Source organism: Thunnus thynnus, chromosome 20 (genome assembly GCF_963924715.1).
Source record: "Thunnus thynnus chromosome 20, fThuThy2.1, whole genome shotgun sequence".
Lineage (NCBI taxonomy): Eukaryota > Metazoa > Chordata > Actinopteri > Scombriformes > Scombridae > Thunnus > Thunnus thynnus.
Window position 1 is genome coordinate 4931155 of NC_089536.1, and position 22020 is coordinate 4953174.

Here is a 22020-nt window from a genome sequence, read left to right on the forward strand (position 1 = left end):
ACAAAACTGCACACAAATGGGGACCTGTGTTGTGAATGTCACAATTAAAAGCATAGAGATATAAAGTTTTAATACATAGTGAAAAAAGAAAAGAAATGCATGAAGTGATTTTGAGGTATATGATAACTGTGCATCATATCATAAGATCGGTGTAGCACCCACACTTTAGAGAATGGTGTATTTTACCTTTAGCAGCTCCACTTCTTTCGTGGTCTGAATCAGCTTCTTTTCCAACTCTGACACTTTCTCCACTGCTTCCTTCTCACTCTCCTGAAGCCTGGTGTTCAGCTGTGACACCAAAACAAAAGCCTCAATGTCTTAATGAAGTACATATATATATTTCTTTAAACCTGTGTGCACGGCTGGGTAGAGCGTGTCGGTCTATGCACCTGTGTGTTGTGTTCCTGCAGCTCCTCCATGTGCTCCAGCAGAGCGTTCTTGGTCTCTGCATCCTCCAGCAGAGCTCCGACATCAAACACGTTGTCAAGATAGGCCTGAATCTGCACCAGCAGCCTGTCGCTCTCTGTGAACTTCAGCTGCTACACGCAGACAGAAGAGATTTAAAAGAATCAATCAGTCATCATCTTACAACTCATAAAAAGGTTAGAAAATCCCAAACTGAATGTTACATTTTGTCAAATTTAGATAAAACAAATGTTTTCTTTCTTTTTAATTGTATACTGAGTCTAAACTGCATGATAACTGCTTTCATCTGTAGACTATATACTACATACACATAGCATCTATAGTTACTCTAATGTTGATGCACAAATGACTGATAAAGTTATAAATGATAAATAACTACAAACAAATGTAAACATCTACATTTTATGATCTACTTTTAGAGGTCAAACTGTGGGGTCAAAGGTCATAATGTATCCTAGGACTTGCCTCGAGGTAGTCATCCAGCCCGTGACGAGTGAACTCGTACTGGAGGTGGACTCTGAAGTTCATGTTTTCCACCGAGTGGACCACGATGTTGATGAACTGCATACAGGCCACCTGACGGGCGAACAGTATAGAAACTTATTATTCATTTTTTACATGAAGCTGCTGTCTGAAAGAACTTCTACAAAAGGAACAAATGTCCAACTGAAGGTGTGATTATTATGAGCTGTAATTATTACGTGAGTCAGATCAGGATGTGTGGGAGAGCTGAGAAGGATTTAACTGCAGGGTGCTGAATAGAACATAAAGAACCAGACGATCATTTCTACTTTTGACAGAAAAACGAACTGAATTTGTCAAAACTTGATTCTCTAACGAGCGTTTCTTCTTACATGTGACCTGAGCAGCTTCACCTCTTCTGTAGCTGTATGTTTATGATTGATCTGACAGCTCAGAAACAACAACCTTGAAATGCTGGTTTGAAACCATTAAACGTAAAGCTGTAAGTTTTCTGTGGACGTTGGTTTATTGTGATTGTTATTCTAAACTTCTTCACACAGAAACACGTTCGCTTACAGCTGTGATCTCAGTTAAAGCAAACATTAAAAATATTCAGTTGTGTGTCTCTTACTCACTGCACTCTGCCTATTTTACATAATTACACACAATCTGCTTAATGAAAAGGAAGACTGCCATTTTGTTAATGGCCTCGTCTAAGTGCTTTCTATTATGAGAGCTAATTACTCCTGTTCTTTCCTCTTTTTATTTTTTTATTATTTTTAAATATTTTTTACAAACAGGCAAAATTAAAATGTTCATGATGTGTTTTTCACATTTTTCACAGAACAATTTATTTTCAGACAAGAATCAAACACATGAACACACAATAGTCATGAAATAAATATTCATTATTTTAAATAATAGATAATAAGTTGGTCATTATATAGAATTCCTCATCTACGGCTTTATAATGTTACATTACAATATGATTTTAGTATTAGATTAAACTCCTTTCTTTAATATTATTCACATAAAATCAAATGCAGTCTATTGGATGGTTGATTAAAGACACATCTACCAGCATCACAGCTGTATAACACTTTATTTAAACCTCTCCTTATTTAGCATTTATAAACAGCATATATATATATATGTTTATAAATCTATATCTAAGAACACTAATGTAGTTGTAAGCAGATATAAGGATTTTCTTTAGTATTTTGAATGTATTGTATGGACAATAATGTGCTTTCAAATTTGTGTCAACAGTTTAGGGAACGTGAACCTGTTCACAAAGCCACGTCTGTAAAGACATTATTCTCCCTCATGACGAAAAGCCTTCACAGATTCATGCGTGTAATGTTTAGGTGTCCACATACTTTTGGTCACGTGTAACCGGAGAGGCAATGAGGGGCATTTTCTGTGCATATGTCAGTACACTCAGTCACAGCTTTACCATGAAGTCGATGTTGCTGTCTTCATTGCGGAAATACTCCATGAGCTTCTCAAATCGACTTTTCTCTCCACAAACCTGAAAAAAAAAAACAATAAAAGAGGTGAAAATTAACGTCAGATCACAGCAGAGTGGGACTGCAGATGATTATTCCTTCTGCTCTTTTTTATTGTGTTTTGTAATTAATTATTGCTGAGTTAAATCTAGGTAAAGACCTTTGAGACGAGCCTCTGATGACAGGATAAACAGACTTTGAAATATTCCTGCAACATGCAGTCTGAACACACATGGGGGCAGTGTGCTCACACACAAACTATCCATCTCAGTTTGTAGATGACTTTGTATTCCATTATATTCATTATGCGTACGGATACTGATCAATGTATAAATGTTAATCAATAAAACATTCATTCCAAACATACAATAATGTACTACTGTCTACTTAGAAAGTTAGACTACTTTATTAATCCTAAAGGGAAATAACATATGTTATGTTATTTACATATGTTAATATGTTACAGCAGCAACTTAACATAAATCACTAAACACGAAAATAATGATATAGGTAAAAAAACAAATACAATTAGAGGCTAAATTATATACAATAACTAACTCAAATATACAAATAAATAAAATAAAATAGAATAGAGACTGTTCAGTTATATAAATATACTATAATACACTGTACATTAGTAAATCAGGTGGATATCATGAAGGCATTTATCTATTGTACCACTTTGATCTGGATTTAAGAAATTTGCATGATTGGATTTGCACATACTGTACATGTATGTTCACTTTTTAGGATAATATACTGTATATAGTGCCTTAATTTGATATTTTTTGTCATATGCAGTACCAGTATCATTCACCTGTATGTGAAAATGTGTCCAAACTTTTGACGGGTACTGTATTTATTATTGTTATCACTTTTTTCCCCCCCTCTATTTATCTGTGTTGTGTTCCTATCTATCTCTTTAGTTTCCTCTTGTGCTGCAATAAAAATTCAATCTGATCTTATCTTATTCTTCTGCACACAAAACATGCAGCATGTCAGTTTCTCCAATCTAATTAAACAGCACAGTTCTGAATAGACAGAGGAGGAGAATTAGTTTTTCTGGGTGTGGAGAATCTGTTGTCGTGAATTTAATTTGAGATTCAGGCCAGTTTGGGGCAAACAGTTGAAATAATGGCGATACTAAAACCAGTGTGATGCTTTGCATTGTGCAGGATAATTGTTGGTTTCAGTTTGTTGCACCATAGGGAAACTATTATATAAACAAGGCCTGAGTGTGTCTGTGTGTGTTGCATGTTTGTTTGGAAGAGAAAGAGAGAGAAAAATGTGGCTAAATTATAATTGTGTTTTCTTACAGCTCAGCAGATTCCCTATCTCGTCCATTAGCTGCAGTCTGTGCATGTGTGTGTGTGTGTGCAGTCCTTTACTCTGCCTCCCCCTTTTTGCCCACTCATGTCTGCTAAATAATGCAGCACGCCAACCTGACAGCCTGCACCACCCAAAACAAAGCCCACGTTCTGCTACTAAGGGACACACAAGCCAGCTCCTGGCTCGGTGCCCACCTGCCTCTACTTTACGACTACAAGCGCTCTATCGCTTTCTCCATCTTTGTCTGTCCCCCTCACCCCCCCTCACCCCCCCCCCCCCCCTCCCCGCTCTGGCTCTCGCCCACACACACACGCCGGCACTGCTGCAACACCACAACAAGTGCCACTCACTGTGATACTTGAGTTGCTGCTGCGGTAACTGACGCTGTGCTGATCAGCCAGGCGAAGGGATGGCTGATGTTGACAGAGGATTTTACAAATTTTACAGGTTTTTAGTTTGATCACTTGATTGTTTTCTTTTTTTTCTCAGTTAAAGGATAAGTCTGGCGATATTCTATCAGCAAATCCCATGAAAAGACCAAAAATAGAGGACTAAAGAAAGCAGAAAATACCAGAACTTTAGCATTTGTGTATTAATCCACCACTGAAAATAGTCCCCCCCAAAAATGCTCTATTTCCTCCTGTTTGAATAACATTCTCTAAAACCTACAGTGCCCAGATCTTTCATCTTGTTGCAGGGCAGGTTTCTACCATCCGTGACATCCACTAATAATAGACGTTCCTGGTTCAGGTTCACGCTCCGTTCTGTCTGCGTTGTTGTAGCCACGGGAGGCGATCTGTTGGCAACAGTTGCTGCTTTCTCAGGCAAAGATGAGAGAAGGCCAAGGAGAGGTCAGAGGCAGCTCGACAAGTGTTTCACATATTTACGTCTCTTCAGTCAGTTTCGTCTGGCGGCGGGACAACTGGACAGAACAGCTGACGGAGGAGGGGGGAGGGAGAGGGGGGGCAGGTGGGTCTGGGGTTCCCCTTAACCTGCTTTTCAAAGTAAAGGACAGACTGGTATGTGGGTGCTGTAACACTAATAGCACCTCTATGTTGAGCTTCAGATCAGTTTAAAATAATACGTGAATGTGGGTTGAGTCATCTCTGCTGATGCTTTTAAAAAATTAGGTCAATCTTGGAAACTAACTGAAGCATAAAAAGGAGATAGTGAACTTTGAGGATGATGATGGACAATGTGTTTGTGTCCTTCCTGGTTAAAGCTAGTGTTGAACCTCAATATTGTTTTGGTTTTGACTAATTCAGCTCAATTCAAAGAGTTTATTGTCATACGCAGAGCGACAGGTTACACCAAGTGATGAAATTCTTCTGACTTTGCAGTCTCTCTGTATTGCCATTAAAGTATATTAAAGAGAGGAAGTAACATAATATCTGGGAAGTCACAGGTTAAGAAGTTTGAAAGCAGTTATACACAAAAAAATAGATATATAATGATAAAGATGTATTCTGACTGTTCAGGTAATATGTGCAAAGAAAGAGCGATCTGTGCAAACTTGCCATGTAAAAGTATTAAAGGAGCAGTGTGTAGAATTTAGTGCCATCTAGTTGAACAGACTTGACATTAATGGAATATAATATTCATAAGTATGTTTTCATTAGTGTATAATCCCATGAAAATAAGAATCTGTGTGTTTTTGTTACCTTATAATGAGCCCTTTATATCTACATAGAGAGCGAGTCCTCTTCCACGGAGCCCGCCATTTTACACCGCCATGTTTCTACGGTAGCCCAGAATGGACAAACCAAACACTGGCTCTAGAGAGGTCCTTTCACATTTTTTGTGGCCACTGTAGGTTCTCCTACACGCGACTAGATGCTACTAAATCCTACACACTATATAGTATACATACCATACTGTACTGTATACTGTATATATACTATACAGTACAGCACAATACAAGTGAGGTATAGACCGAAAATATCTGTAGAATTGAGTATCAAATGCTTTCAAGTACCAAAACTTGGCGTTAAATGTCTGATCAGATTCATAATCTTCTTTACTTATTTGATCTTCTTTCTTTGATTTAATATTACTTCCTTCAGATAGAAAATGTGCCAGTTTTTCACTATTTTATGTCGACAAAATTCTTGTAAGGTTGCTTTTATTTAACATTTGACAACTTTGCTAAGAATGTAGAGAAAAACATTGTTTATATCTCTCAAAGTAAGGTATCAAAATAGGTAACAAAACTCTCTATATATTTGGATTTGGATACCAGAGCTCCAGGTAAACATGAGTAACAACCGTTGTTTTTGACTGAATCGACAGTATCTCATCTCACATATTTCTTTAGAAAGCTGTGACCTTTCTGACCTCTTTGAAGTTGTCAAACGCAGACAGGATGATGTCATGGCCTCCTCTCACCAAACACACGGCAGCCAGAAGCTCCAGCACCAGAGCCTTGGTCCTGAGAAGTAGAATATACACAAACATGCGTCTATTCTTGGTATTTTGTCATGATTAAATCATGATATCAGAGGTCAGTCTGTATGCAGCTTGTTAGCTTGCAGTAAACACACCTCGGGTTTCTGTTGTTGAGGCTGAGCGTGATCTCGTTGACACAGCAGGGATGCTTCATCACCAGGTTGAACCCAGACTGACACACACAGAAACACACACACACACACACACACACACACACACACACACACACACACACACACACACACACACACACTACAGTGAGCTACAAGACTGACTGTAATCACGTTTAATTTCCTCTTCTTATCATTATTAATTTAACCTCATCAAATGTTTTATATTATATGGAAGCCCATTTCTACCACAAAAAGAAGACATGAAATGTTAGAAAACGACACGTCACATTTTTTGACTTACTTAAACCAGATTTGAAGATCTGCTGTACAAAGTCAAGATTATGAGACAGTAAATCAAAATAATGACACACAAAGTCAATATTTAGACTTTTGAAGTCAGAATTATGAGCTACAATAGAAAGAAAGTCAAAATTTTGATCTTATAACTTCTATTAATGTTGATCAGGAAAGTCAAAACACTGAATGTGTATCTCATAATCTTGACTCATAATTATGACTCATTATCTCTTAGATGTGACTTGACTTTGACTTAGAATAAAACATTTTGATTTAGTATTTCTTCATTTTGATTGAGAAAGTAAAAATTGTGAATTTGGATCTCATAATCTTGATTTTGAAAGCCAATTTTTGTCTTCTCATAATGTTGAGTTAAACTGGGTTATAACACACTATGATGTGGTTTTAATCAGATATAAGAACATTTTTAAGGGTTTATTAAGGTACAGCATTTGTCAACAATAATAACTTATGCTATGAAGACTTATTTTATATTATTACAACTGTGTTTTACTATATTTTCATTCACGTTTATACACCAGCCTCCACTATGGATGCCCACAGGAGGAATTATATTTAACAAATACATTAATAAACACTTTTATCTGGTTATAGTGTGTTATAATAAATATTCAATGTTAATATACTGTTTATAAATGCTAAAACTGTTCCCAAAAGTCAAAAGTTTGACTTAATATCTCATTAGATTTCCATTTTTTTTCTTCTCCCGGCAGAAATGGGCTTCCATACATTTCTGTCAAACATGACAAATAAATTATAGGCTATGACAATAAAAACATTTAAAAAAAAAAGATTACATAATGAGTAGGTGGTTGTAAAAATACCTGGTAGTTCATGATGGCACGTAAACACATGATGCCGAGATGAACGTCGTCTTTCTGGCTCACGGCACGTGAGTGTCTCAGGGCCTTCCTGTTTTTTTTTGGACATTTACAGTCAGTTACAGTTGTGTTGTCTGTAAATCTACACTAAAATATCAACCTCAGGGCACTTTTCACATAGAGCAGGTCTACACTGTACTCTTTAATTTACAGAGACCCGACATTCCCCCATGAACAAGCGCTTGGCGACAGCAGCGAGGAAGAAAACTCCCCTTTAATGGGAAGAAACCTCAAGCAGAACTGAGCTCTAGGTGGGCGGCCATCTGCCTTGACCGGTTGGGTTGAGAGAGAAAGAAGGAGGGGGAGACATATCTACAGTATCAGTCGGCTTGCACATTATCTTGTATAACTATATCTGTTTGTCGCAAAGTGGTGGCTGCAAAGATTGTAAGTGCTTAAATTAGATTACATACATATATCAATAATCAATTCACTGATTGCAATATGGCAACTGGGAAGTTGTAGATCAAATAAGTGCTGCAGGGCTAAATATAGACGCCCAGGTGTGTAATGATAGGTTTGAGTGTCTGTTGATTTGTTTCAGTCAGACATTTCTCACATTCATGCTTAAACAAGTCATACTTAAACACACACACACTTAGTCTGTGAGCATCACGTTACTGAACGAGAGGCCGCCGCACACACACACACAGACACACACACAGAAGTATTCGCTATGACAAGAATGCAGTCGCTTCAGATGAGGAAGATTAAGTGTCTGAGTCTGTGAGCTACATGTTCATTTGCAGCGTGACGTCAACACAAGAGCTCGTTTTCCCTCGAGAGTTCGTTTCAACGAACTGCATGTTCTTAGAGCGTCTTGACGACTGCGACGCTGCTGTCAGAAATTATTCAGTGATTGTCAGACTGAAAGCAGAGCTCAGGGCTAAACAGCTCTGCAAAACAACATTTTTTTCTTTGACAGTTCAGACATCAAATTTGTAAAATTTGACATGATGCACCATAATAACAATATATTAACAGGAGTGCATCAATATTAATATCACATATAAATCTTTTATAAATCATACTATTTTTTATAATTTAGTAAATTATGTAGTAAGGTAATAAATATTTTTATGTGCTCAGGTCTCCCTCTTAGTCTCAATGGGACCTGTTTAAATAAAAGTTATGAATAAAGTTATACCCGATTTTTGTTTATTTGATTTATTATTTGTTGAACGTTAATTAAAAAAATATCTGTATACATGTGTGTGTGAGCAACATGAGCCACTACTTAATTTTGTGTGTCTGTCTGCTCTCTGTATTGATCCTATTGTATTTGAATATCAAATACAAACCACTATACTGTACAACTGTGTAATCTGTCGAGAGTGATGAAGAGTGGTTTGTCAGAAACAATATTTGTTTGCACTGAACTTAATCTTTGCAGCAGAGGAAGGATTTGTGTGCGTGTGTGCATGTCTGTGAAACATAAGTGTGTGTGTGAGTGAAGACAGAAGGTCACATATATGCACTAAATGTCCAGTATTTCATATTAAAGTACCAGCTTTATTAATGGTTTAATATAATATATTCATGTTTTTGTTTGCTTAAAACGATTTTAGCAATTGGCCTAATCAATAATTGTATGTTTTTATACTTGACGTCTCATATAGTTTTATACACTGTACATCTTTTCAGGTTATGACTGTTATTGATGTGCTACTGACAGCTGACATATTATTCTGGTTTTCTGTTATTTATATACTGTTATGATGTTGGATGTTAAACATGGTTCCAAATCTTGAGGTGAATTTATGTAGAAATGCTGCCTGTAAGTCAAAAGTCAGGGCTTCAACCTGCTCTGAAAGCTTAGTTTGCAAGGGTTTTTTCTACCTTTTTTCTGCTGATGTCAGCTGCCCATTCTGTAGCCTTGGTTGCTAAGGTTGTTGCTAAGGCTTTTCCATGTGTTGTTTGCATTTTCCACTCTCATATTTCAGATCGGATTTCAGCTTAAACTTGTACAGATGTATTTGAGAGGGTGACATTTCAGGTAAAGAACGAATACAGAAGTCAGCCGTGTCGCAGCTTCCTAAAGCTGACCAATCAGAACAGAGTTAGCTCATTGGGAGGCGGGCCTTTAAGAGACAGGAGCTAAAATGGCCTGTTTCAGACAGAGGCTGAACTGAGGGGCTGCATAAAGGGGACAGTATAAGATAAATAAGGAGTTTTTTAATTGTAAATCATGCAAAGATATTCCAGTTGAGCCACAGATTAAAAATGTAGATCTGGAGATGTGCAGAATCCGTCCCCTTCATTTGTTATTATTATCATCACAGAACAGTGATAAGATATTTAATAAGAGCAAGTTTTGGGTTCCTCGTCTGGCATTACTACCTCTGTCTTTTTAGCTACTTCTTTAAAAGACATTGGTGGCGTATTAGAAAGTAAGAAACCAATAACCCTTCAATTAATGACTTTCTAACATTAAATTTTTAGAACTTAATTAGCTAATTATTAAAAACTGAGTGAGCCCTTTCTCAGTTTTGACCTTAGAAAAGAAAGTTAGAGAGTGGAACCTACATTATATACCTGTAAATATTGATATGTGCAGTATCTGCATAGAAACATCAGTGGTCATTATCGTACTGGGACATTCAGTCCACAGCGTCCTCACCTGACCGTGAAGGCCTTACTGGCCTTCGAGACACCGTGAGTCGGTGAGTTACTGGCACTTCTGCTCAGATCTTCCACTGACATGTCCATAGTTCTGCTTTTGTCTGCGGGCAGCGTGCCGTTGTCCAGACTGTCGGCATCATACCTGCGAGTCACAACCATGCAGGCAGATGTAATAAACTTTCATGACTTTCTTTATATAGACTAGAATGTTAAACTGATAAAGTGTCCTCACTTTATCAATTGGCTTGTGTGAGGGAGATAAGACAAACATACCTAAGCAGTGACTATTAGAGGAATGAAAATACCGGTAATAGTATTTCAAGCTGATACCTACACGACAGCACTGTGGGCAAAGGACAGATAATCCACAAGAACATCTAAGCCTTGATTCTCCTCGTTGAGGAACTCCTGAGCCCAGCTGGAAGGAGGAAAATATGTTTAAAGTTATTGATGCAGCTGTAAATGGTAACAGATTCTACATCTCTAATATTATACCATTTCAAAATTGTGCTAATATATTAGCAAAACAATAATGTGAATGGATAAAACATGTGGTTCGCTAAACTTCCTCCAAACAACAATTGTACACTCATAGTAACCCAGAGTCTGAAGTATTGAAAGTGAATATAGAAAAAGTTGTCTGTCCGTTGATAGAATGGAATAAAATACTTTATTTTAAGCTTTTGTCAGAATTTATTGGCTCAAGGTATTTTACTTCTAATTTGTAGGATACATTCGTCCATGTTTTAAACAATACGAAACATTTTTCCTCACATGGGAACTAGAGTGAAACTCACCCGATATGATTGGTCCTCAGGGAGATCTCCAGCTCTCTCAGGACCTGCGTGGATTCCTGGACGCGTCTCTTAAACTGACAAAACACATGCAAGGTGGTAAATGCTTAATTAATTAGAAAATGTAAAAAAAAAATACCATGATATTTCAGTGTAATGACTTGTAACATGGACTTAATAAGCAAGCAAGATTTCTGCCGGTGAAACAAGCTGTATATTCATAAAACACACTGATTTAATAGTGCAACACATCCCAATAAATAAATATAAATACTATCTTATCTTCTGATTCAAATCAGTCACACACATACATGGATTAATTGCAGGGAGGGAAATTAAAAAGTGAACCATCAGGCCAGGATGTAAAATTACACTTTTCACTGTAATCTTTATTTAATATTTCTGCTAAAATCAATGTTTCCATCAGCAAAGTATCTTTTAGAAACAACTATAAACATTTGAACACTGTAGTGATGTCTGAATGTAGGAACAGTAAGAGTTTTTCACAGAATACAGTTTGGACTCCTGAATGACATTATTTATATATTTTACTATTTATGTATTTTTGTTTTGATGCTTTGCTCTGATTGTGTAGAAAGAGCGATGATAAACCAGTTGTACATTTATAATTTTTAAAATTCTATTCTAAACAGTCCTTTCCATGACAAACAGGACATAAAACATAGCTGAGGGTAGAAAGGCAAAATCAGTGAAGTTGAGAGAGAAAGGTGGAAAGTTTTCAGGCTAGCTAGCTTGAAATTAACATCTCTGTCTTGCTTTAGTTGTCTAGCTGACTGTCCGTTTTGTAGTTTTTACAAATATGTGGTCTGCATCTGGCTGTTTTACTTCTTGACAAGTGTAAAAGGCACCACCAGTTAGTGTGTGCTCCTTGCCATTAGCAACCAATGCTAATAGGCTAACTGGACAGGTTCACATATTTGAAGTCTTCTTAAAACAACAGTCAGGAGCCAAAATAAACACTGAAACAGGTTTTTCTTGCTGTAATCATTCCTCCTGTTCATACTGACCATTAGAAGATCCCTTCATAATGTACTTATAATGTAAGTGATGGAGGACAAAATCCACAGTCCTCCTTCTGTCAAAAATGTATTTAAAAGTTTGTCTGAAGCTAATATGAAGCTTCAGTGTCCAAATGAGTCAAATCAAGTAGATATCTTTCAACGTTACAGTCTTTTTAGTGCCAAAGTCCCTCTTTTTGTTACTATACTTCCACCACAGCTCAACAGGGAAACACAAAGAGGGAATTTGATGCTAAAAAGACTGTAAATGTGTCAGATATCCACTTGATATGACTAACTCAGACTGTTGAAGCCTCATATAAGCTTCACATCTACTTTTAAATGACTGTGTGGACACTGGGGATGTGCAGAGAGCCCAGTATTTGTATTTGTATTTGTTGAGGCAGCAAAATTATTTGTATTTGTATTTGAATAAAAGTGGAAAGGGGCTTATAAATCCTGTTTTTGTATTTATTATGCTTTTAATTTTAGAAAATTAAAGTGTTACAATGAATGTTCATGAATAAACTACCTTACGAAGGAGGTCCCCACACCGGGTCTCAAACTGGAGTCTCCCAGATCATAGACGACTGCGTTGATTACTGAGCTAAAACTTTATTCATCGACTCATTGCAGGCAGACCTCTACCTATTTATACACCCATAACACAGAGACAGCACAGCGTGTAACATGTAGAAGAACTTCAAAGGTGATTCTTGCTTTGCACTTTTCATTTATTGCCTATTTTTTACAACCTAACTTTGTGGAAAGAAGAAGGGGAACAACAGGTTATGGCGAGTCCCTTGGGAACTGGCATTTGACATGTTTTTGTTTTTTTTTCTTCCCAAAAACAAATAATTTTTAAAATATTTGTAAGAAACAAATATTCGTATAAAACCCACTATTTGTGCTTTGCCGAATAATGTATTTGTATTCGGGCACACCCCTAGTGGACACACAGTGGATTTTGGCCTCCATCACTTACATTGAAAGCACATTTGAAGGGGATCTTTTAATATCCAGTATGAACAGGAGGAATGATTACAGCGAGGAAAACCTCTTTCACTGTTCATATAGACACCTGACTGCTGTTTTAAGACACACTTGAAAAATTGTGAAACTGTCCTTTAATCTCTTTCAAATATTTGTGTAAACAGTAAATCTCAAAGATCAGATTTGACAGGTTGAAATATTTCCAGTATTTATTTTTCTGCCACAAAAAGCTAAAGAATTTTATCAACTACATTTTTCAGGAAATAAGATGATAAAAGTCTTTTTAATAATGAGTTTTTATATCAAAACTTATCAAACTGAAGGCGGATGTGAGTTTGTACCTTTCGACTGACACCTCCGTGGTCAAGGTGACTTTTCAGTTTCTCCAAATAAGCAGATGGAGGATTCTTCACTTGGAACCGCTCCTGTGGATGAAACACACACACACACACACACACACACACACACACAGAGAGACCTCTAATTATATCTGATTGCAGTACTGCAGCGTGGGGAAAGGGGACCAGAGTGCAGTTTGATTGCACAGCTTCTCTTATGCAAATGGGTTTGATCTTAACAAGCCTAACGAAATTATTCCACAGTGTGCAGCAGTTATATTCACACACACATCAGCTGTACCAGTCCCACTTGTGTCCTTTAGTTAAACAATCTGACAAATCTTTACATTAATATTTATAGTTAATTGCATTTTATCCATCTTTGAAATTGGTCAGGGCTTCCATTTTTGTCCAGTTATAATTATCTTTCAATTAGGAAAAGCTGTATGAGTCACTGTATCACAGAGGCAGGTGTCCTCTGTCACTCTCCCATCGGGACGCAGGTTGTTATGGACCTCCCTGTGGTTGCTATGGTGATGTACAATATTGATGAGCTTTCCCGTATGTGTTCGGGAGAACTGAGGTGCTTGGCATTATATGTTTATGTTACATGTATCATTAGCTGCAGAGCTGTAATGATTAGTCGATTGATAGAACATGAATCAGCATCTACAGTATTTTGATAATCAATTAATTTTTTAAGTCAATTTACAAGTGAAAATGCCAAACACTTAATGGTTCTAGCTTCTCAAATGTGAAAACTTGCTGCATTTTCTTGTCTTACAAGACAGTAAACTGAATATTTTTGGGGTTTTTGGATGGTTAATTGGACAAAACAAGATTTTGCCTTGAGTTCTAGGAAACCGTGATGGGAATTTTTCACAATTTTCTTATGTTTTATATAACAAATAATTAAACAAGAAAAAAAATGGAATAATCGTCATTTGCAACCCTAATTAACTGCACTCATTCAAAATACCCACAGAGATAAACTTATGACAAGTTGGGATGCATCAGTAGTTTCGGTGGAAAACATAATTGTGACCCACCTGGTCACAGATCAGGTCCCACTTCTTCTCGTTGTCATACTGACTGAGGATCTTCACCTTGTCGGGAGGAAGATTCATCGTGTTCTGGAAGTAGAAATGAAGAAAGCTTTTGTGTAAAAGGGCAGAATGTTTATTATGGAAAATACCAAACTGCTGCATGACAGAAGAAGATAATTTAGCAAAACAATTTAGCTTTTTGCAATTTCTGGAAAGCTTCTTATTTTGCAAAAAGAAATGAGAGGCTCAGTTTCCTAAAATGTTGTGTCAGTAAATAATGTTATGCATCCAAACCTACTTTTTGTGGCCAAAACTATATGGACACCTTAGTCACCTTAGTATGTGGATTAGACTGATATCTGATTGTTGTATCATGAGCATTAAACTGCTGCTGTAACAGCCTTCATTCATCTGGGAAAACTTCCCAGCAGATATTTGAACCTGTCTGCAGAGATTTGATCTCATTCAGCCTCAAGAACATTAGTGATGTCCAACACTGATGCTGGGTGATAAAACCTGGATCCCAGTCGGTGTTCCAGTTCATCCCAAACGTGGATGGGGTCAGGATCAGAGCTCTTCCACACCAAACTGGGGAAAACTATAAGTATACACTTTATTTTTATTCATTTTATACAAATTTCATGTTCTGGAAATTAGTATGAAATGTAAAACAAAGTGTTACCAAAATTGTTCAAAGATGTGTTTAAGCAAAAACCAAATACACTAAAATATCATTCAACACATAAAACTAGACACTGACAGGTATGTTTTTTTTGTGTGTGAAAGGATTGGTAGGAATCAAATTTACTAAGAATTGCAAAAAAACATATGAATCCACATATAAACCGACTTTTTAAAAACATTTTTCTTATAATTTGGACCAAATTGCACCACAATGTTTTGCAAAAATGAACAGTTACATACCTGCTAATTAGTACTAAAAATGTCCATGAAATTAGTATAAAATGAATCGACCGTATAAACATAAAGTATTACGAAACTATTTCTTTATGAATCTGGCTTTGTGCAGGGGGGTATTGTTGAAACAGGAAAGTGCAAACTTTCCCCCAAAAAGTTGGAAGAACACTATTGTCTAAAATATCATCGTATGTTGCAGCATTAAGATTTCCCTTCACAACAAACACTGGACCCCCTCAAGGCCCCTGGACGCTTCTTCAATCATTCATGGCTCCAGCGTAAATGATTACATGTCACTCAGAGGGACATCGCCATCCTCTTTGACTCACTAGTCCTGTACTGAGTCACTCTGTGAGTCAGAGGTCTTTGTCTGTGCTCCTTGGTGCATCATTATGACTGATAAGTTACTATTGTCACAACAGACCTGCTGCTACTGATGCACCAAGTTGTCACATTAGCATTTTTTGCATGCTTTATCTATATTTAAGCCAGGATTTGCAAAATACAAGCAGATACTGTACTTTGATAACAATGCTCACTAACAAACCAGTCATCCTGAACTCTTGGTGTCAGCTGTTTTTTAAATCGAGCTGATGTGGTCGCAGACAAGTTTCTTTATGCGGATGATAGCATACATACAGCAGACTGCAAAATCTCCCCGCTGTACATAAAGTTTCGGAAGCTGCACCGCACACATGCACCAATTTTCACACCCGTTAATGCACTGTTGGTGTCCCATATAATAAACAGATTCCAGCTCTCAGACACGTCAGCCGCACTAATTATAACTCACACACATGAAACTGGGCTAGTCGACAGGAGACTCACACAGCTACACCATCTCCCCTCTTTGCTTAAATGCTTATTATCCTCCTCATATGACTTATCTGCTGCAGCTTATTGTTCGACCTCACACCTCCTGTGTGACTGACGCTGAGCAACTTGAGCTTCCGTCACAAGGTCACCGAGAGTGTGGAGTCATCAACACTGACTCAGTCTGCTGAGGAATGTCCAGCAGTAGTTACTTACTGGTGATTTGCTGCGTGCCTCAGAGCTCAGACTTAAGCCTCAGTTGCAACAGATTCACAGTTTGTGAATATAAGTTTTGTTGTTTTATAGTATGGAATAATTAGATTATACATTATTTTTGTATCATTGTTTTTAAAGGACATGGCTGGCGGTGACAAGTTCCTTCATTATGAAGAGTTAAGTCAAGTTAGTTTGTTTAGGGCTCCAAAGACTAATAACAGCAATCACGTTTTCAGTCTCCAGAGAGTAGTTCTGTGTAACAGCCGATCCACATAGAAAGTGTTTTTAGAAGCGTTTTTGATGTCCATCATTCACACGTCTCACAGAACAGATACTGTACACTTTCATGTTGAAAGCTACTGTGTAGACGTCATGCGTGCCATGCTGAAAAACAGGGGCACAGCAGATAGCAAACAGCACAGTAAATCAATGGCGTCGTGCGCTGGGTGTGAATCTGATAAATGAGGCTTGATGAATTCTGCTGGTGGGTCAATAAGTGCAGGTTAGATTTGGCCGTCTGGATTGCTCTTAAACAGCACAAACTGATAAACTGAGAAAACAACTGTACTGTTAGTTCACTACACAAAATCAACAATATTACTGAGTAATTTTATTCTTTGTGTTGTTTTGTTCTTGGGAGATATCACTCTTTAAAATTGATCAACAAGAAATGCAACACACATGTTACTGTGAGAAAGTGACTGAGCCTTATTCTACACCAATAACACCAATTCTTAGTATCAAATTTATCTGTCTTTGTGTAAACCTGCATAGTAAGCAGACAGCATGCACAGAGAGAGGGAGATGTGTGCACCAACACATGTACAAACTGTAGAAAAAAAACCACTTGCATCCAGCCAAGAAACCACAAGGTTTAACTCAATCCTGCAGCTTTGACCTTTAGACTGAGACTATTTTGTTGCAGTTTGAAATTTCTTCACAAAACTTGATAATCTGTATCTTCATTAATCACACTACTGGAGAGATTTGACATTTGATTTTTGAGTATCAGCTGGTTTATTTGTGTGTTAAGCACAGAATGTTCTTCATGTTTATCTTAATACTTAAAGGGGAAGTAACATGCACATTTCAAGGTGTATATTTATATTCTGGGGCTCTACTGGAATATCTTTGAATGATTTACAGTTAAAAACTCCTTATTTATCTCGTACTGCTTCTTTATGCAGCCCCTCAGTTCAGCCTCTGTCTGAAACAGGCCGTTTTAGCTCCTGTCTCTTTAAGGCCCGCCTCCCTCCTGATTGGTCAGCTTTAAGAAACTTCCTCCTGCGTAAACAAACTATAGTTACAAGATTTCACCTCTTTTTTCTCATTTTTTACTCAAAATATAAACTTCTCAAATACATTCATACGTGTTGGAGCCTGAATCAGTTCCAAAATATGCGAGTGGACAACGTGAACAACACATGGAACAACCATAGCAACAACCATAGCAACAAACACTACGGAACATTTGTGGGCATGTGTGAAAAATCGGAACCCCCTCACGAGGAGGAAGTAGAGGTAACTTTGGAAACAGAGCGTTCAGAGCATAGACTATATAAAAATATGGACGTAGTTACCGTGACGTCACCCGTTGGTTTCTGAAGAGCGGTTTTGAAGCTCAAAGCAAGCCGGCCGTCACCATCTTGGCAGTGTGTGACGAAGCCTAACTCCCAGCCAATGAAAAATGGGCAAAGAGGCAGGCTGAATGGCTGAAACAAGACACCTAGCAGCTGGAGGACCTGTCACTCAAAGCAGCCATGTCCTTCATTATACATAACTTTACAGCTTAATAAAATTTAAATGGGTGAGTTATGAAAAAAATTCACCCCCCTGTACAGTTGTCATGATAGAGGAAATTAGCTACAGAGACCAAAACTGTTTTTTGTACCAGGCCGTAAACATGTTTATTTCTGCTGTAAAGTTGGGCATTTTAACATGGGAGTCTATGGAGATTGACTCGCTTTTGGAGCCTCAAGTGGCCATTCAAGGAACTGCAGTTTTTGACACTTCCGCATTGGCTTCATTTTACGGCCCCAGAGGTTGCCACTTGGTTCAGAGCAGGCTGAAGCCCTGATTTTTGAATTTCAGGAAATGTTTTTACGTATGTTCCTTTCAAGTTTTGGACCATGTTTAGCATAGACATCCAACATCATATGAGTATATAAATGACAGAAAATCACAACAAGCAGGATATGTCCCATTTAAACTTTTATCGCTTAATGATTTGAGATAATCAAATCAAAATAAGGACGCGGTTTAGATGTACAGGTCAATACATTTACTATGTAGTCAGGTCAGTCAGCAGTATACGGTATGTGATCTTTCATCCATCTCATAATAGATTTTTGGGCATTTAATTGTAAGTATTGTACCATTAAAATACCTGCTTGTAACTTTACCTAAAAAGGCACAATGGAAAAACACAAGTAAACTATGAAACCATTATAGAAAATGATTTGTATTGTATATTCAGAAAGCAGTGTGACAGGTGTGTTTCATGTTTATAAATAAACATGATGTGTAAATGTGCACTGTTTGTTCTTCAGAAGGCTACAGATGGACATACATATGTATGAAAAGTTTGACCATGAAAGCATCCTTAAGAATATGTCACATTATGTTGGGATAATACAAACAGCAGAGATCAAGCTTCCTGCTAACGTCCACCAACATGGATGATACATTTAATCACTTTCTTTAAAAGATACGGCTGATGTTATACTATATTTGTCTTTTTGCCCTTGTCAGCAAAAGATCAAGCCAACAATGCCGTAGTTTCTCTGTCAATACTTTAAGACTTTCCTGCCCTCTCTGTGTCACTTGTCAGATATAAATGTTTAAAAATGGCTCAAAAATGTATATTGTTTTATTTTTTAAAAACACAGTTTGGTGCTGTAGTTTTAACGTGACTGAAACAGGAGGAAATAGTGTATTTGCTTTGTGGACTATTTTCAGTGGTGGATTAATACACACTTGTTGCTCTAGTGAGTATTTCTGGCAGCAGGATGGTGTGTGTTTGGAACTGAATCAAAATGGTGATGAAGAAACATGCCATCCAGTGTCACATGTGGCTAATTGTGTTTTTAATAGTTTTTGGACAACAATGGAGCTTTATGGCACAGAGGAATTAAATATATGAGGCTTTGAATTCACGTACAACATTTGGTAGTAGGATCAATTTGTTGACAAGAAGAGAAGTAAAATATAATTGCGTTATTCAACAATATCAGCACCAGCAGATTAGCCCAGCTGGCAGCTGGCACTAAGCTCAGCTAGTTTGCTAAAAAAACATTTTTGTGTGTTCTCCACTGAATGTTGTTTTTTTTCACATGAACCTTGACAGGAAGAGTGTGCTTCAGTGTCAAATGTCAGCGTCTAATCAGATAATCATTCACTGAACTGTTGAGGATAGATACACCGGAAGGTAATGTGGTCAGCAGGGAGTTGTCTTCGTGACATTACTGTAAAACACAACCTGTGAGGCACAAGTTTCAAATTCTGATGATTTTCTATTTTTTTTATTATCATCAACAAATCTCGTGTGCAGAGCCAAACCAACAATGAATTGATCTACTAACAAGTTTTGTGTCTGTATCCAAAGCTTGAATATATCTTATCCTGTGTGCTGTAGATCTCCGTCCTAAAACTGTTAAAAACAAGTCAGTGAGCCACACTGCTGCACTGGGTGACATGTTCCTTCATTATGAAGAGTTTGATCACGTAAGTTTGTTTAGAAATAACCCCAAAGACTAATAACAGCGATCATGTTTTCGGTCTCCAGAGAGTAGTTCTGTGTAAGACACCACTGAGCATGTGCAGGAACACGGTTCTGTTTACAGCTTTACTAGCTTGTTGTGCTACATATCACAACCTCTTGACTTTGTCCTCAAGTTCTTTGAGAAAGTAACAATGTAGTGTACACTGATGTGTTTTTAATAGTTTTGGTACAACAGCAGAGGTCTACGGCACAGAGGAATGGGATATGACAGACTATGGATACACACACAATATTTGTTAGTAGATCAGTTCATTGGTGGTTTGGCTCTGCACATGATATTTGTTGACAATAAGCAAAATATAGAAAATTGCCAGCCTTATCCTTTAATGAGCCTTAATCACCTCAAACTTGCTGATGGTTGTGTGTCCTTCTTCGGACCATTTTATTCACACTAAGTCATGTGAAGTGTGAAAGTATGCAGATGCTCTTGTCACACTCAAATTGGCAACTCCTCCTTGGCAACCTGCACGGTTTTCTGTGCTTACAAATCCATCTAACTCTTTTTGCTTTAATTATGCAGATTCAAGAGGCATTAATTAGTAAATTCAATGACCTTTACACCTGGTATTAGCATGCATGCTGAGTGACTGGACAGTATAAGGCACAAGGTTAATTTCAACAAGAAGTATAATGTGATGCATTTCCAAATCCATGTAAAACTGGAAACAGGAGCAGGAGGAGTAACAGTGGGTTAAATTCAGCAGACAGAAGAAGGCTTTTTCATGAATCATGCATGATGATGCATTGCTGAATTTGCTGATTACCTCAAAAGGATGGATCAATGAAATGATCATGTTCATAGAAACAAGCTGTGTTGTATACTGCTAAATCTATGATCTTCTAAATCACCCCGTTTCCACTCTCTCATAGAAGGCTGCCATTGTTTTGCATGTAATCTGATTACACTGAATCATATGTAATCTCATGAAGCAATGTGTCATTTAATTAATAACATTATAGGATCAATTCATTAATTTGAGAGGAAATAGTTTTGAATAGTTAGTCACTTTAACTTTTATGATTCCCAGCCGTTGTTAAACGCACTATGACGTTTGTGAAAGGAAAACCAGTGAGACACTTTCTTATTAAAATGGTGACTGGTGACCATATGTGACTGGTGAGCATGTCATTCCAGTACCATGGGCATTAATTGCTGCTATAACAGCCTCCACTCTTCTGGTTTCAAACTGGGGAGCAAGGGGTGTCCACATACTTTTGGACATATAGTTCACTCAGTAGAGGAGATATAAATCACTCTCTGGTGTAAATGTAATCCTAATAAATCATGCAAAAAAAATTAAACGTAGTATAAAAACAGAGAATATGGCAAGAAACAACTTAAGTGGATTGTGTCCCTTATATTCTGTTCATTCAGACCAGGTTGAATATGAAATTTGCAAATAAACTATTAAATAATGTTAAAATGTCAACCTGCTAAAAATACAGATCTGCCAACAAGATGGTAAATGTTATCTCCCCTCTTCTTTCTCCATCTTTCTCCATCTCTGTCTGTAAATACAGTACACAAATCCACAGATGTACATTTACAATTCCACCCACTGCCGCATTCCCTGTTGGGAAATATGCAAAGTGTTATGTAAAACACTGAGGAACAAGTACTCAACGTAAATTTGGATAGGAGATGAGTGAGTGGCGCCACTATCAGAATCACAAAGTGTGCAGATTTCTGCGGCTTTAATGTTGATTCTTTCAGTCTTTGAAAACACTGCAGTGACATCAGACGCAGACATCATAATATGATGAATAAAGCATCAATAAAAGCTGCCCGCAGAGAAGGACTGGCTTATATCACACAGAGATGCTGCCAGCAAACATGTGAATGTGTAAACACGCTGGCTCTCTACCATTATCCACAGTTTAAATCCACACCTATGAAGAAAGTCTGACACTTTTTCTCCCTCTTGCCCCTTTGAGCCTCTGCAAAATGAGAGTGTTTGAAGCATCCCTCACTTCCACCTCTTCACACACACACACACA

The 22020-nt window shown here is 37.4% G+C and overlaps 1 protein-coding gene across 1 annotated transcript in view; it reads right to left on the reverse strand.

Annotated features, from left to right (window-relative positions):
* The window catches only part of LOC137172101 (formin-like protein 1), a 47909-nt gene that overhangs the window by 17894 nt on the left and 7995 nt on the right, over positions 1–22020 (reverse strand). Inside the window, exons 2-13 of the mRNA XM_067576363.1 lie at positions 14298–14381; positions 13252–13335; positions 10902–10975; positions 10439–10522; positions 10103–10246; positions 7426–7513; positions 6266–6342; positions 6060–6153; positions 2345–2419; positions 892–1002; positions 390–539; positions 187–288 (exon numbers count right to left, since the gene is read on the reverse strand). Of these exons, the coding sequence (XP_067432464.1) occupies positions 187–288; positions 390–539; positions 892–1002; positions 2345–2419; positions 6060–6153; positions 6266–6342; positions 7426–7513; positions 10103–10246; positions 10439–10522; positions 10902–10975; positions 13252–13335; positions 14298–14381 (1167 nt within the window). The remainder of the gene's footprint in view (positions 1–186; positions 289–389; positions 540–891; positions 1003–2344; positions 2420–6059; positions 6154–6265; positions 6343–7425; positions 7514–10102; positions 10247–10438; positions 10523–10901; positions 10976–13251; positions 13336–14297; positions 14382–22020) is intronic.